This window comes from Lampetra planeri, chromosome 17 (assembly GCF_965212315.1).
Source record: "Lampetra planeri chromosome 17, kcLamPlan1.2.h2, whole genome shotgun sequence".
In the NCBI taxonomy this organism is placed as follows: domain Eukaryota; kingdom Metazoa; phylum Chordata; class Hyperoartia; order Petromyzontiformes; family Petromyzontidae; genus Lampetra; species Lampetra planeri.
Window position 1 is genome coordinate 5,525,548 of NC_136123.1, and position 17,208 is coordinate 5,542,755.

Below are 17,208 nucleotides of genomic sequence, written 5' to 3' on the forward strand. Positions count from 1 at the left end.
TGTTTACACCTAACCAGTAAATGATTATGGGCTTCTCCCATTATAAGCTTTAGCATCACATTTGACAAATTACTTGGTTCACCGATGATGGGTGTCGTCTATGTTTAGCAAGAGACTTTCAGGCCGACCCTATCAGGCTATTTTTGGAGGCCCAAATTAGAAAGTTTCCTTTTTTGAGTTGGAAGTAGATTGGATATGTTTGATAAAACTTCAGCTGTATAGCCCTTCTCGAATTTATATCAGTCAGCCACTCATTTTTGTCAGTCTACGTGTATTAGATGTCCATCATCATCATCACGCACATTCAGTGGTGAATGCTGCAATATAAATCCACTCATCTCACTTTGCTCACAGGGGATGGCACGCAGCAGAGGAGATCAAAGTAAAATAAATACACTTTATTACCAAACAGAAAAAAGTGAGAACTTAATCACATCACACACCGTTAATTAACGCTACATCGATGCTACACACTCCCTCCGTGCACCCATATACAGGGCGTTTCAAAATGATGGACCCGATTTTAAATCGCGATATCTCTGCAACCATGAACCGCCCATGAATGAAACTACCACTTGAAAGGGCGGGACATAGAGTTTCAAATGATGACCGCGAGATGCCTCTCCCAGCACACAAACAGCCCCTAGCCTCAGTCATTCGCAAGATGGTGACCCCTGCAACACAAGGGGCGTTTTGCGTTCTGTAGTTCAGCAAGACTGAATCCGTAATTGCGGTGCAGCGTGCGTTTCATCACACCCTGCGACTTTTTCTTGTGAGGATACGTCAAAGACCGTGTTTTTGTGCCACCATTAGTGACTAATCTGAAAGACCGCAAAAACATAATCACGGCAGCGGTGACTTCAGTGGAAGAAGACACTTTGAGAGGCGTTTGGGACGAATTCAACTATCGTCTCGACCTTGTCCGTACAACAGGTGGAGGGCACATAGAGCATTTATAAAATTGTTAGTAAAACTTGACAACTCATTAAACCGTTTGTAACTTTTTGTGTAATTGTAACGTGTTGCCATCGTGAAATATACTGCTTTGAAATTGGGTCCATCCTTTTGAAACACCACCCTGTATAATGAACCAAATTAAAACATCGCTACGGAAAAGAAACTTTTATCGACGGGGCTGATGTTGACACACATGGGCCCACACGTTGCTCTCAAGGCACGGAGGACGACACTCGTAGGCCAGAGGTCGCAAACGGGTTTTGATTCCTTACCCCCCGTACCCGATACCCGGCCGCACCAAGGTCGCAAACGGGTACCCGTACCCGTATCCTACCCGATACCCGGCTACCCGTACCGGTATCGGGTAGGGTACGGGTACCCAATTGCGACCTCTGGGATGAAGCCATGTTGCAGGCACGGGTGGGTTGATTCTAGGAACTTGAATTGTGAGAAGAGACAAGACGTTGGGAAATGAGTGACAAACGGTTACTCACCAGTGACTCACGGCCTGCCCGTACCCGGCTGCACCAGGGTCGCGGCCGGGTACGGGTAGCCGGGTATCGGGTAGGGTACGGGTATCGGGTACCCGATTGCGACCTCTGTTGTAGGCTCAATTTCACTTACACGCGGGGCACAGCTCCAGTGAGCTGCGCACGGCTTATTTGGAAGCAGCGTGATAATAACGTAAGAGTTCAGAGTTAAATACACCGGGCAGTTCCTCCTAACTGTACTGCATTGCTAGAAACAAATGTTGAGGCTGTGGTTGGTATTTTATTTGTCAGTCTCATAAACACAACCGGGATTTTGGCTGTAGGTAGGGATGCCCTTGTTTGGCCTTTCGACCGACAGTTCATAACTGTGGCATTTGAAATAATTTTAAGTGGCCGGCTTACGGCATCTGTCTGTGGTCGCGACATTTCCAGGCCTGTAGTCTCCTCCACCATGCAAGCCCTTATTTTATCACAATTTAACAAGGCTTTCTCAGGAGCCTTGCTCTGATACTGGTGATTAGTAATTTGAGCCAAGTTGTGTTCTTTGCTGAAGTGTTCTACATAAACACACGTTATAATGAGAAATCGTTATATTTCAACATCTCTAAGTAGCAACACACACACACGTTGCGACAATTCTGACTTGGATACCACAATCAAGAACACCCCCCCACCAACCCCCTGTAACACAAAAAGGGCTTTCACACAAATCCCACCTGCAAGAGCTTGCAAACAGCAGCTCCAAATCCCTGGAACATGGGCCCAGTTTTTCAGCACCTGTAGTCGTTCCGCTCGAACAAAACCCCAAATTTCCGATTCCTTACTAGCGTCCGTTGCGTGTTTTTTTTTTAGCCACAATGCAGGCCTAGAGATTCTCACATTTTCACTTCAGATAACAAAAGAAGTGAGGTTTTTAGGAATTCCCAAGTGCTTCCACCAAATCACAGAAGCATGCTTCACAAGAAGAGCAGAGGGGGCTCCCTGCACGATGTTATTGACATTGGCAGCCAGAAAGCCCCCTCGATGCAAACGGTGAGTGGCTCGCAGCGGAGACACAAGCTGCCAATTTTCACACTGCCGCGATAAACCCACGCACCATAGCTTGTACGAAATGACTTGTAACGTCGTAGTAAGCATTGTGGATGGACAATGGTGTACACTTCAACACCTTATCAATCAAGTCAATGCATGGCCACGTCAGTGTTTGCAAATCACAAAGTAATACTGGAACGACTCGCTTAGCTCAAGTGAAGCGTCACGTGTGGTAATCCACTTTTGATTTTCTTTCAAAAAATAAAATAGAAAAACCTCTCCCGACGCCAGTGCAAGGAGACTACAACTGCACACACGCCGCTACCGTCACGCGTTCGCAGGCTTCAGCCATGAGATACATTCTCTAAATTACATAAGCATCCTATTAAAATGGTCATACAAAGGCCCTTGGGGCAAGCGACTGCGAGTGAGTCTAGTGTATACAGTATATGAGTTCAGCGCCAGTTTTTTTTATATGCTACGGGATGGGTGAGCCAAGCCGAGCTAAAAACACGTGCAGACACAAAGACACAGGCTTCTGCTGTGGCATTGTACGCCACTGCTCTGACAAGCAGCGATGCCTTGTAAACCTAACACCTGGGACTGGCACCACACTATGATCTATGGCCAAGTATTCAGCAAACCCCAGAGCTCCAGCATGTGTGAACTCTCTCGCGTGCCTCGGCTAATGAGGGGGGGGGGGTGCCATAAAAAAGTGGCACGACAAGCCGCTGGTTTTGTGATAGCACACAACATGCTAAGGAAGCCCAGCACAGGGGCACAACAGTGGTACGTGTTTGGCTTAAAAGTTTTCTATACGACTCACGCATGTGAATCTAGCTTCAATATGCCGATATTCACACAACATGTGATATAAATGGAATTCATATTTATATCACGAAAAGTATGTGCGTGTGCATATACTCGCATTCGTGCATTTTGGTACAAATATATAACTAAAATGTACAACCTTTTTCAATCCACTGCTGGATGACGTCCTCTCCCCATGCCATTTTGAAAATTGGATGTTTGGCCATACTTTATGAAACTGTTCAGTGTTGCATGATGAGGGAGAGGGGTCCAGAACTGGTTCAGATACCAGTCACCACTGATGTTAGCCTTGGCTGGGAAAAGCCAGATTGACGGGTTCAAAGCAGTGAGCCAACGTCTCCAGCAACTCAATCCCACACGAATATACACACATATGTAGTACATGAAGAGCATTTTTAGGTTTTTGGCACAAATTAAATATTTTGGGGACGAAAAAAAGCTGCAAAGGTAATTTTGTGAGCTTTCGTATAAAATCGATAGGCAAAAAAAGTTTTTTTATTTTACTATTAATAACAAAAAAACCTACCGTTACACTTATTGGAAAGTCCCCTATATTTCTAGTGTTGACTTTAAATAACTTGGTGCACACATTTAAAATCCCAGTTATATAGTTCACTAATATAAAAAAGACAAACATCCCCTGTATGGTATTAACAGACTGTCAGTACAAGAGCTGTTAGCGAGCACCAATGAAGGCCGACACGGCACACAAGTGCAAGCACCATGCCCCCATCTGCCTTCGTCTCCCGAGTGGTGATATTTACAAATCGCACCAAGTACTCATTTGAGGCTGAGTCGACAAGGGGAGGTCCAGGACTGGTTCAGATAATCGTCACTGGTGTTGGCTGTGAGCGGGAATCAAACTAGTGTCACTGGGTTCCTAGTGCAGCACACTAACCATGACACTACCGCTCCCCACTTCACTTAACACACCCATTTTATTTACAAGTAAAACCAATGTACGACAACAACTCATTCAGGAATAAAGTTAGCTTCATCAATGAGATACGGTAGCGACTAATCAAATGATGCTTCACTTAGATCCCGATTCACGAGCAGGTTTTAAAATCCTGGTCGTGGGTCCTGATGGGATCACCAAAGGCACGGCTGGTAGGTTGATAGAAATATAGATAGGTAGGATGGTGGGTTGGGGGGGGGTGTTAGGTTTGGGTGGAGAAGTAGTTTGGGGGGGTATCAGGGAAAATATGTAGATAAAAAATGTGTGCAAGCACACAGCTTAAACACACAACAGATTCTCTTTCATCCAGAACAGTTCTCTTCCATGGTGCATTCAAAAAAGCATTAAAAAAATGCACCATCCCTTGCACTCGCAGCAGCTTAAGCACACACACACACACTCTCTCCTTCTGCCTAAACATAACCTTCATGAGCCAAATGATTGTTCTGACCAAGTCTATCCATTCAGGAGATTCTTTTTTTCTCAGCCCCAAAAGAGGCTGCTTTTCCGAGGGCCAACAAAGCGAGCAGCCCACGTGCTACACAACAATAGACAACCGACAAGGATCGCAAGACACACAGAGACAGGACCTCGCCGCAACGAGCAACGCTAGCACCAGCCACAGCAGCCAGGACAACAGAGCCACAGTGGCTCAGCTGCTGCCACCGTAATCACCTGAATATTCTGTCAACCATTGTGTGCATGTCTCGTGTACACAAAGGAATACTGCTGCTGCTGCTGCTGCTTTGCAACTGAAGGCGTGCTGCTCTGCATTCCGGTCCAGGTGTCAGCGCTATTGCTGCTACGGTTGCACGTGCTGCTGCTGTTGCGGCTGTCCGCTCCGCACAGCAGGCAGGAACTTCTGCTGGTGGCCCTGCATGTGCGCCAGCAGCTCCTCCCGTACGCCCGACTCGAAGCCACACACGCAGCAGCAGAAGGTGAGGCGACAGGACTTGCCCTGGGGAGCCTGGGGCCTAGACGTACCCCCTAACGCAGGGCTCCGCGGCAGGGTGAGGAAAAGCGGTGGCGCCGTCTGGACGGCCGCTGCCAGGGTGGCTGGAGTCACCGGGGCTACTGGCTTCTCGCTCGCCGAGCGAGCAGGTTTGCCGACGGCAACGGCGGAGGTCGCAACCGCGTTGCCCGTAACCGGGTTTGGAGAGTGCCCGTCAGGCGGAGCAGGGTTCGGTTTGTCCCCGACGGTGCCCGGGGAGGAAGGGGGCCTCCCCGACTCTCCCGGGGCCGGTGCCATCTTCAGCATGGTGCGGTTCTGGAAACTGCGCGCGGTCACGTACGATGCAGAGTCAGTCGATGCACAGCGATATTCAACACAATAGAATGCATTAAAATGTTCTTTCATGTGGTGCTTTTCATGCGGTGTATCCTGGGGCGCTTTATTACAATACAAACTCCAAAAGCCAATGCCTAACAATCTAGCTTAAAAATAAGCCAGCTCAAACAAAAGTATTGTAAAATTTGATCTTAAAAGATATGACTTTGAATTGCGTTGCAGAGGCGGAGATCAAAACAAAGTTAGTTGTGCATGGTGTATATTTGTCAAGAATGTTGGCATCACGGGGTTGGTACATGCTGGTGATGCGTGTGTGTGCCTACGCTCGTGGGGAGCGGTTTCACAGTCGTTAGTGCACTGCACTACGAATCCAGCGACCCGAGTTCGATTCCCGCTCCTAGCTAACAATTGGTGACAAATATCCAAACTGGTCCTGGGCATCCTCTAGGTCGACTCAACCTTAAATAAGTACCTGGTGTGGTGTGTAAACATCAGCACCGAGGAGACCAAGGCGATTGGGAATGGTGTTGGCCACCCACTCCCTCGTCTGCAGTGCCAGCCTTCATAGGTGCTCGCTAACAGCAATTGCCCCAACAGTAAACTGTTAAAGGTTAAATGGAGAATCATTGTCTTTGGTACACATAAAACATATCCCTTCACTTAAAACCCTACGTAGTAGTAGTAGTAATTCTCATTCAGGTCACGTACGTGCGCCAGATATAGAATGTCAGAATTAATTATTCGACACGCGTGCTAATTTTAATGTGGGCTAATGGTTGGAATGAGCAAGGCAGTGCAAGTGAGACGGTACACCTATGATGGTACAGACAGCACACAAGGGTACAGATGAGCATGTGACAGTACAAACAAGTTGGTCACAAATGACAGTACAGTAATGGGAGCAGATGAGCCAGGACAGAGGACAGAGGATACGATACACACGAGCAGACGAGATTGGAGATAAAACTGTTCAAACGACATGCAAAAAAATATATTGTTTATCGCCATCCGATTTGCTTTCGCGTTGAACCACATGTTACCCTACTCCCATGCACTGCGATATGTTTCAGGAACGACCGACATCATCCCAGAGAACACGCGGCACAACCAGAAACACACGGCAGACCTAAATAGCACATCTGCGAAAAACTACGCAGCAGTTAGCCTTTCATAGAACAGTGCCTACAAATCCAAAGAATCTATACATTTGCAGGTGGGTAGATGGTATGAATTGTTACGAGTCGAGTGTGCGGCGTGCACTTGCTGATGCGAGCACTACCGCTGTGCCAGGGCTGTAGCTGCATCAATATCCCGGTTCACTCGCTGGAAGTCGTAGTTCTGGTCGCTGGCGTGCCGCCACATGTGAGCCTTCAGAGATGCCGCAAAGCTGCATACGTAGCCACATAGCACACACCTGACACGCACGCGCGCGCACGCACACACACAGTCCATCTTGCACCCAGCCAACATTTGACAAGCATATCCATGTAGTAACGCAATTTCTGGATATAATCGTGTTCATTTACTCCATCTGATTTGCCAAAAACAATGTGTTATTGTTTACATAACTATCATAAAATAGAAATCAATAATCTGTAGCCATTCAGTATTAGGTGTTCATACTTATTCATTGCATCAGTTTAAGTGACAATGACAACGTATTGGAAATGTACTCAGATACTTAACTACTTCGTGAGCATCACCAAGTGATGTAGAATCAACCACGCGTCAAAACCCATCAAAGATTGTGCTACATTTACAAAAGGCCTCGACACAGGAATGTGGAACATCCACTGCCGGCTCGAAGCCGAAAATTACGTAAAAATAATGGTGGCAACTACATCCACACGGTGAAAAGACCAATAGTAGTTGTTGGGTGATGTGCGATGGTTGTCTGTCATGGTGATGAGCTGCAGAGGTTGGATTTTGGGTCGTCAACGTGGGAGTAAGCGAAGCAACTAAATTAATTGTGTGGGCAAGTGTGGGCGAGTGAGGGGAACAATGGATGGTCGAGTAGATGGATGTTTGGTCGGGTGAGCGAGTGGGTGAGAAGAGGCCACACCTGAAAGGCTCGGCTGCGGAGACAGCGAGGGCGTTGTGCGCGCACGAGTGCTGCTTAAAAGCGGCCGCCGAGGAAGTGGTGAACTCGCACTCCGCACACCTGCGCGCACGCCCACACCAGCACCAGGGTGACAGCACAGGCAATTAGACGAGACGGACAGTATACAACGGCACGCGTAAGCTTGATCGTTCGCATTCACACAGACGAGCGTCAACCCATTAGTTTTAAGCAAAGTCATCCTTGGGAGGCCGGGTTTTGATGCGAATTTCCACTGGTGTATAGCATAGCGACGAATTGCGGTGTTTTGTACGAATCGTTGTGCAGTGCTCGACACTATTACTTCCCACACATTGCAATATGAACAAATCACCCTGAATGTACCTCATCTCACTGGATCTTGGAAGATAAGCAAGTTTGTGCCTGGTTAGTACCTGAATGCGAGATTGCCTGGGTACAGAAGCTATTGTAGGCTTGAACGGCGAGATGGCCAATGTATTCCTGAAACTATTTGCGTAGAACTTTAAAGGTTACCCCCCCCCCTTGTATGTAAGAGTTTTCTCCAGCTGCTCCAGTTTCCTTCCACATTCCAAACTCGAATGGAATTCATATTCTTGGATCTTTCGGTAAAGTCACGTAGAAGGGAAATAATAAAATAATAAAAATAAAACATCATAAAATTATCACGACGTTTCGGCCACAACACAAGCAGCCGTCCTCAGGTGAAGAACAGAGCTGCAGTCACAAAAGCTTTAAATCGAATGGAATTGGCGAAACACCGCAACTTAGGACCCTCCTAAAAACGTCTTGAGATGTTTTGCCCGGATAAATGGCATCACAGTCCACACCCACTGCTTTGAGTGAGCAATGTATGAGCCAGAGGTGGGACAAAGTCATTGTTATGCAAGTCGAAGTCGAGTCGCAAGTCATCAAATTCATGACTCGAGTCTGACTCGAGTCCAAGTCACATGACTCGAGTCCACATCTCATAGGTGGGACAAAGTCATTGTTATGCAAGTCCAAGTCGAGTCGCAAGTCATCAAATTCATGACTCGAGTCTGACTCGAGTCCAAGTCACATGACTCGAGTCCACACCTCTGGTATGAGCAATACACACCTAACCACCAAAAAGGAGTGGTACCACTTCCCAAATGCCAGAGACACATGCGAATTACAATAACCACAAACTATACATCAGCAAGTCATTTTGCACTCAATGAGCCTCCCCCCACACTTAAATCTCTCAATGACCGGCTCACCACATTCTCCATTTAACCCAAATGTGGCAAACGTTCTCCTTACTGAGGGCCAAATAGGGCTTTAAAACAACACTGACAATAAATGTTTTATGCTAAGTTTGAAAGCATTGGCTGTGTGCTCAGAAGTACTTGAAAGATGATGATTGAGGACTAAATGCCAGGTAAAAATGACCCATTGTTCCAAGAGAGTGCCGAGAAAATTAACATCGTTTTAGGGGCCAATTTGGAGGGGCAGGACTCATATGGCCACGGGCCATATAACACTAGGTCGTGGGCCATATTAAATTAAGTTGTGGGCCTTATATAATTAAGTCAATTAAATCACAAGGATGTAGGTGTCCCACCCCAATTTACCCCACCCCCACGCAAATCTCCCAGGGACTGTCCAATGCCTCCTGTGTTGCAGCTGTTGCCGGCGGTGGCGTCCCCCATGTCACTCACCGGTAGCTCTTGTCGTGGATGCGGCGGTGGTTGCGGACGCCCACGTAGGAGACGCTGGTGTAGGAGCACATGTCGCACTGATGCAGCCTTCGCTCCCGTGCGCCTGTGAGTGCCGCGGGTGCAGAGGCAAAATATGAACACGAGCATTAACCTTGGGGTGGTTTGCACATTACCCTATTAACTCGATGACCTGAGTTTGAGTCCCGGCTCAGGCAAGTGACATCTGACCACGTCCTGGATGACCGACCTGTTATCAATGTGCAATCGATCAGCATGGTGGAGTATGGTGAAACAACATTCATGGGAAAGCCTTCATCCAGCAGTGGAGAGACATAGTGCTGCTGCTGATAAAATCCTAAGCTGCAGCCGTGGGTGCGAGAGACCTGACACAATGTCCATAGTATACATGTACAGACTAAAGCATGGCCTTGTACAAGACATTTGACATCTTATTCCATCGAGGGATCAATAAGTGATCTTTCGTGAAAAAATATACACCACTGCTTGTACAAGTCTTCCGGACGTGACTTGCATGTTAGTGTTATTAAAAATAATAAAAACTTACAGCCCTTTTGTTGCATCACTGTTGGATGAAGGCCTCCCCACATCTTGTCGGTCACAAGTGTTGTTTGACGACGCTTACCCAAACATGAGTATTAAAGGTTGTAATGTTGAAAGCAGTGATCTGGCCAGGTAGTGGAATGGTTATTGTATATTGCACGAAATAATATCCCGATGGGGGGGTGGGGGCGTCAATGCAGCCTTCTTCACTCTGCGGTCTATAAAATGAGTATCACTTTGTGGGAAATCAATTGCGGTTGTCCTATGGAGCGACTCCCAACAATGAGGAATTTTCACCACTGGCTCAAGGCCACCAACAGGAGATAAGCATAACCTCATAAGCTGGCACAGTACTGATAATAGTTGCATGCGATGACACGTGGATGGAGTGGTGGTGCAGTGGTCAGCGCTCCGAATTCAGCAACCGTAGTTTGATAGATTTGAAAAGGTCCTGAGCTCACCGAATTAACCAACCCGCACTGACCATCGCAGTAAAATATGGTCAAACAACCCCAATAAAGCCGTGCTGTGAAGAGGCCTTCAAACAGGAGTGCATTGGCAAAGGGCCATAAACTGTAATTGCAGATTGTGATGGCTGGGCATGAGGCTGGACCAGCGTGTTGGCGACTACACACACACCTTGCCCATGGCCGGCGGGAGATGCTGCGTGTTTCCCGACCACCGCCCTTCTTCTTGGCGCCACGTTGTGATGCTCGCGTTCGTGATTCCGCAGCTGGCTCTGCAAGTACACACGACATTCACCGATCAGAGGTGCTGCACACGGCAGCTGCGTGTCTACTCTGCGCCACGCACGGAAATTAACATGCTAAATGTAATTGCGTAGTTTTACGGGTCAGCTGAGTGGACTGGCGCTAATGGTTATGATGCTGTACTGTGAACCCACGACCCGAACTTGATTCATGGCCACAGCTAACATCAGTGATGGGTGAAATCAGAATTGGTCCCCTTTGAAAACCTACAATAAGCGTTAAGTAGAATAAAAAAAAACCCTATCACACACATGACGTGGAAAGGCTTTCATCCTTTGGTGCAATGGGAATGGCTAGAATTTTTAATGGACAGACCACGGTGGTAAGACCGATGTTAAAGGATAAGGGTAAATTAAGCATATGCATCCCCTGTGCAAAGACCAGATAGGGCAGCTAGCAAAATTCCAAGTTGCTTCTCAGTTTCGATTGTTCCTCATTGCACCAAAATATATGGCACAAAGATGAATATATCGTCAAATTAAGTAGGATTTTTTAATGCAATTTAACACCAACGATAAATGGTCCAAATGATAACGTGTAATTTTTACCACACAAAAGCCTCGAGAGAAAACTTTTTGAGGAGGATCCTGCGTTGGGTATTTTTCCCCCAAATGATTTTTCTAGGTTTTGCGAGATGTTAACAGTGATCGGGGCGTTTTACATGTTTTCGCGTTCCCCCCCCCCCCAAAATGTATCTCAATTGTGCTGCCTACATCTTGTCAAAGAACAAAGGTATCCATTCCAATCGCTCGCAAGAACAGTGAAATTCTCAGTGCTGAAATTTATCCAGCACAACTCATTACACTCGACAACCAAGACCTACCCTGGCCTGCCTTTAAACCCAGGATCTGTGGTACCAGCTCAGCGTTCTGACCTCAGTCATCATCAGCCATCTCAATGGTGACAACAGTTCTATTAGTGGCCATGGTTCGATAAATAGCCATATTGTATATCCATACGAATTACTCTTTCCAGTGGTCAACAGAACTAGAAAATGCATGAACGGGAGGTGCGCTGGCTCCTTCGCCACCTTGTAATGGAAGTCGAACGGGCAGTGGGAGCAGCAGTGCGGGCGTGGGCGGCAGTGTCTGGCCGTGTGCTCACGCAGAGCGCCGCAGTCCCGTGCCACCTCGTGGCAGATTGGGCACTGGTAGGGTCGGGGCCGGCGGTGAGCGCGGAGGTGCTGCCTGGCGTGGGCAGCGCTCGTGCCGCGGTACGGGCACACGCGGCACCGGTACGCATGCCGAGCCCCGGACACTTGCTCCACCAGCCCGCCAAACAGCAGAGCTCGCTGCTGATGTTCGTCTTCCAACTCGTTCTCCTCCTCCTCCTCCGGCTGTTGCTGCACGTCGTCAATCTCCATGTCCTCCACCTTGACGCGGCGAGGACCCCCTTCCCTGGCGGTCGCCGCTCCGACCTCGCCGTCTCCCTCGTCTCGCTGGTGCAGTCGCTCGATGACGGACAGGAGAAGGGTGCTGATTCCGGACTGGCTGCCGCTTCCTCTGCTGCTGCTGCTGTAGCTGTCACTGCAAGCGCCCTCGTGGATCGGTTCTTGCACCCCGAGGTCCTGATGAGGAGGACTTGGAGGATCAGGATGTCGAGGAGGAGGTGGTGGCGGCAACCAGGCTGGCAGAGCCACGAGGGCCTCGGCAGCCAGAGAGTGCAGGCGCAGGCACTCGGAGTTTGTGCGACGCCTGGATACGGGCCTCACATCTGCACAATCTTCGCGTTCCTGCTGCTGCTGGCTGTGTTCTTGCTCATCACCCTCCACACCTAAAGCGCCAACTTGGCTGGAATTTTTCTTCCAAAGTTCCTGCTGCTCGTCCTGCCGAGCGCCGCAACCAATGTCATGGGCTTTGACGGTCGTTGGAAGGCGCGGAGTCACACCCGACTCGTCCCCTAGCCCCACGGCCGCCGCCTCCAGGCCAACATTGGGGCCAGGGCTGCGCCGCGCGCCCTGCTCCGTTCCCGCCGCAAGCCCAGGAAGGCCGGGCACTTGAGCCTCGTCCGAGCGGCCAGGAGTCGAGGCCGCGGCGCTTCTCTCCCGAGCATCCGCCTCCGCCGACTTGGGTGGTCCGGGAGTCAACAGCGAGGTGGCGTTCGCGCTACCGCCCTCGGAGGGGTGAACGTGGCCTCGTGCGGCGTTGGAGTCGGCGTCGGGAAGCCGGACCGTGCTGTTTGATGCTGCGGCGAGGGGGGTCCCGACGTTCACTCCGTCGCCGCCGCCACCGCCATCCTCCAGCTCCTCGAACACGGGGTAGGTGCAGGTGACCTCGCGCGCGTGCTTCCACGCGTGCGTCTTGAGCGTGCGCTGTCGCTCGCACGTGTAGCTGCACAGCAGGCAGTGGTAGATGCCGTGCGGGTCGCGTGTGTACCAGCGACGCGCGGCAGGGACGGCAGGAGGAGGCTGGGGAGTCGCGGGAGACGCCTGGGACGGTCCGCACGACCCCCCCCCCCGCTTTGGACACGAGGAGCAGCACCGCGCCGCCGGCGATTCCAACGTCACCACCACCTCGTCCAGTTCCGAGAGCTTCAGCAAAGCGTCCTCGACCGCCGTGTCCTCCTCCACCGACAAGACAACCTTCACCCCGACGTGGATTGCCATCACCTGGTCCTTTATCAGCACCGCCACCGCCGCCGCCACCTCCAGATCCACGTGCATCATGACCACCTCCGCCACATGTTCCTTCTCCACCAACACCACCTATGTAACTACCGCGTCCACCATCGCCAACAGTTTTCCCTCCGTCACCGCCACTTCTACCCTCTCTACCAGCACCTCCTTCGGCACATGCGTCACCTCCTCCTGCTCCTCCACCTCCTGCTGCTGCTCCACCTCCACCTGCTGCTCCACCACCACCTCCTCCTCCACCTGCTCCTCCTCCTCCACCTGCTGCTCCACCTCCTCCTCTTGCTTCACCTCCTCCTCTTGCTTCACCTCCTGCTCCTCCTCCACCTCCTCCTCCACCGTCCACGCCCGCCCGCGAGGTGGCGTGCTCCGTGACTCGGCTCGCCCTCTCGCACGCCAGGGAGCAGAGCGCCTCCAATTTGGAGCGGAACCCCGCGGAGGACCCCGCGGCTGCCGCGCTGCGCCTCATCGCGCCGCCGCCGGGGGGGGAAGGAGGCGAATCCAAGCGGACCTCCATGGTCGCCTCGAGCAAACCCGCACCACCAAGCAGCACCAGCAGCGACACGGAGACTCTCTCAGCCACTCGGCTCGTCGGCGTGGAAGGAGCCCGCAGAGCCACAAGCGACGTCGTCGTCACGCGTGGGTAGCGGCGACACCCGAGACGACCCCGGCCGCACGGCGGCGTCGCGGTCTCGCACCACGCGGCTCCATTCCGAGCGTGAGATGAGATGGCCCCGAAGGTGACGAGCTGAGAAAACTTTGGTGAGGAGACCGGGGCAGGTAACGGACGTCGAGGGATGCGATGATGAGACAACCACGAGGTGAGAAGATCTGCAAATCAGACGAGGTGAAATCGAGAGACGAGGTGGTGAGTTTCCATGAGACCGGGCGATGAGGTGGTGATGTCGTTATCAGACCGAGAGACGAGGCCTCTGGCTGCAGGCGTTGAGGCTGTGACGAGGAGAATGTGGAGCGGCGACCCTCACGCAATCCGCTCCTCGTGTCGCCTCCAGCCCCTCCCCTCCCCCGGGATGCTGCAGCCCGGCGCCAGAGGCACGAGCGCCGCGTCCTCCTCGAGTCGCCCGCCCCCACCGAGCGCGGCCGACACAGAGACAAACGCGAGGGAGACAAAGGCGGCCGGGAGAGGGGGGGGGTGACACGCGGCCACGCGCTCCGCCGCGCTAAGATGGAGCCCCCCGCGCGTCACGTGGCCCGCGCGTTCCGACAGCGGGAGGCGGTGGCGGCGGCGGCGGTGGTCACGTGACCGCTCGCGCGGGTACAGTGAGGTGGGGAGCGAGTCACGTGACTTCTCGCGCGCGCACACGCCGCGCACGCGGGCGGGTACAGTGCAACAAGGGGGGGGTGGGGCGAGGTCACGTGACGCGACCGCCATCCGTGTGGGTCACGTGATACGGACGTTCCCGCGTGCGTCCCGCGAGACGTTAACAGGTCACGTGGACAGGATGCACCCGCGGTCACGTGATCACTCCCTCCCCCCCTCGTGTGTCAGTGGCGCGATCACGTGACGGAGGAGGCGCGTGCGTGGAGAGGGTTAAATGGGGTCACATGACATGGTTTGCAGGGGGGCGGGGTGAAGTGTTGCATGGTCACGTGATCAAGATGCGTGCGCCTAAGGGGGAGGGGGCATGAGTTGTATCACGTGACATGCGTTTTGAACGTGCGGTTGCGTGATCACGTGACGCGCGTTTCTACGGGGGGTGGGGGGGTGTTACGTGATCACGTGACGCGCGTTTCTACGGGGGGTGGGGGGGGTTGCATGATCACGTGACGCGCGTTGCTAGGGGGGGGGTGTTACGTGATCACATGACGCGCGTTTCTACGGGGGGTGGGGGGGGTTGCATGATCACGTGACGCGCGTTGCTAGGGGGGGGGTGTTGCGTGATCACGTGATGCGCGTTCCTACGGGGGGTGGGGGGGTGTTGCGTGATCACGTGACGCGCGTTCCTACGAGGGGTGGGGGGGAGTGATCACGTGACGCGCGTTCCTCCGGGGGGGGGGTGTTGCGTGATCACGTGACGCGCGTTCCTACGAGGGGTGGGGGGAGTGATCACGTGACGCGCGTTCCTACGAGGGGTGGGGGGAGTGATCACGTGACGCGCGTTGCTAGGACACGTGCAGTGCGAGAGGGGGCGACGTTTATGGGCCCCCGCGCGGTTTCTGTGGCTGCGAAAATATGACCCCACGTGGCAGCAAGCGGGGCAAAGTTGTGTGACGCTGAGCTGCAGCCCTCGTGAAAAGTAACGCAGTTATCATTGTTGGTTCTTTCGGTAAAGTCGCGTAGAAGGGAAATAATAAAATAATACAAATATATAAATCCACAGCAATTTTCTTGCTGTGGATTTCACACCTGATGCTGATTGCTTGTGTTGCAGTCGACACGTGATACATTTTGTTTTATTGTATTATTTCCCTTCTACGTGACTTTACCGAAAGAAACAAGAATATGAAATCAAAACAAGTATATCGTTTATAGTTAAATCTTGACTTAAAGCGTTCGTGACTGCAGAAATTCATATTCTTTGGGTCTTTCGGTAAAGTCACGTAGATAGGTTAAAAAAAATAACAAAAACCACGACGTTTCGATCGCAACACAAGCGGTCGTCATCATTTTCCCGATAAATGAAAATAAAACAATTAATCAATTAATTGTTTTTTTCCCATTTATTATTCTTTTATTTCAAATTTGTTTTACTTTTTTTACCTACGTGACTTTACCGAAAAAAAACCTAAGAGTATAATCGGTTGCCTCGTCTCTCTATGCCTCGTCTCTCGAGGTGCCGGTTCTTCCACGTGGTTACGCAAGCACACGCGTCCCCGTGCCGCCGTGGGGGCTCTGCTGGAAAGGTCACCGCAGCCGAGGCACCCCCACAACGGAGGAATTCCCGGCACGCTCCAAGACTTCTTTTTCTGCCAGCGTTAGAAACTCACGTACTGTATGGGGGGGGGGTGGCTTGGTGGTGGGTGGATGCTCTCCTTGTGTAATGGGTTTGCACACGAGATTGGAAAATTCAGAATTTATCCGTTCGACTTCTCGACGTTTAACTAAAACACATTCCTGCTGCGGAGGGAGCTGGCAGGAACGTTGGGTTGCTCGGTCAATGTCCAGGGCCAACGGCGGCGTGGTGTATTCCGCAAATATGCCCGACTGTGAGGGCGGGCACAAGCCGACGTGAGTAGGTTAAACGTTGAGTTTTATAAGGGCACCACGGGGTGACTAGCCCCTCCCCACCTAGCCCCTCCCCACCCTCCCCTCTCCACCCAGCCCCACCCCTCCCATTTTTGGATGCACGACGGACGGACGGACACAATAAACCACTGTGGTGTGGTGTAACCAGGAGGTTCCTACCAGTATAACTACCGCCTACAACACCGCCTCTGTCCACCCAGTAGTTTGAATTGGTAACACCACAGTCAGTCAACGTGTGCTTACGCACACCTCTTCCAAGACTAGATTTGAAGCTTTCGTAGGTAGATTTGAAGCTTTCGTAGGTAAAAAATAAATAATAAAAGATAAATAATACAAATAGTAGAAATAAACGTGCTTTATTATTTTATTTCTATTATTTCTTCGATTTGTATTATTGATCTTTTATTCTTATTATTGTTACCGACGTGACTTTACCGATAAAACCCAAGAGTACTCTTCCAAGACGTCCGCCCAGCGTGGAAGAGCAGGCGAAACACTCTCTAGAGAGTCCTCTAGTGGAGGATCCTCCTGCCAGCAGGGGCGTGAGCAACAAATTGCAGGGCCGCACCTTTGACATTTGCGACTGTACATCATGCTGGCTAGTGCGGCTTGGTGAAGGCGGGGAGCACAGATGCGAGAGCATAGCAGGACAGCACAGAAAATTGATGGATATTGCTTCATTGCCCTCTTGCTGCCTGCCACGTAGCAGCGAGGCACGATGGCA

General features: G+C 51.3%; 1 protein-coding gene across 1 annotated transcript; it reads right to left on the bottom strand.

Annotated features, from left to right (window-relative positions):
* Positions 1-377: 377 nt before the first annotated feature.
* LOC144723308 (zinc finger protein 507-like) lies at positions 378-13,896 on the bottom strand. Its single transcript, XM_078601947.1, is given in 8 exon segments — positions 378-5,543; positions 6,837-6,971; positions 7,620-7,718; positions 9,317-9,419; positions 10,517-10,616; positions 11,678-13,099; positions 13,101-13,465; positions 13,604-13,896. Coding segments are annotated over 8 exon segments (2,886 nt in total). The 5' UTR covers positions 13,794-13,896; the 3' UTR covers positions 378-5,071.
* Between the last annotated feature and the right edge of the window lie 3,312 nt (positions 13,897-17,208).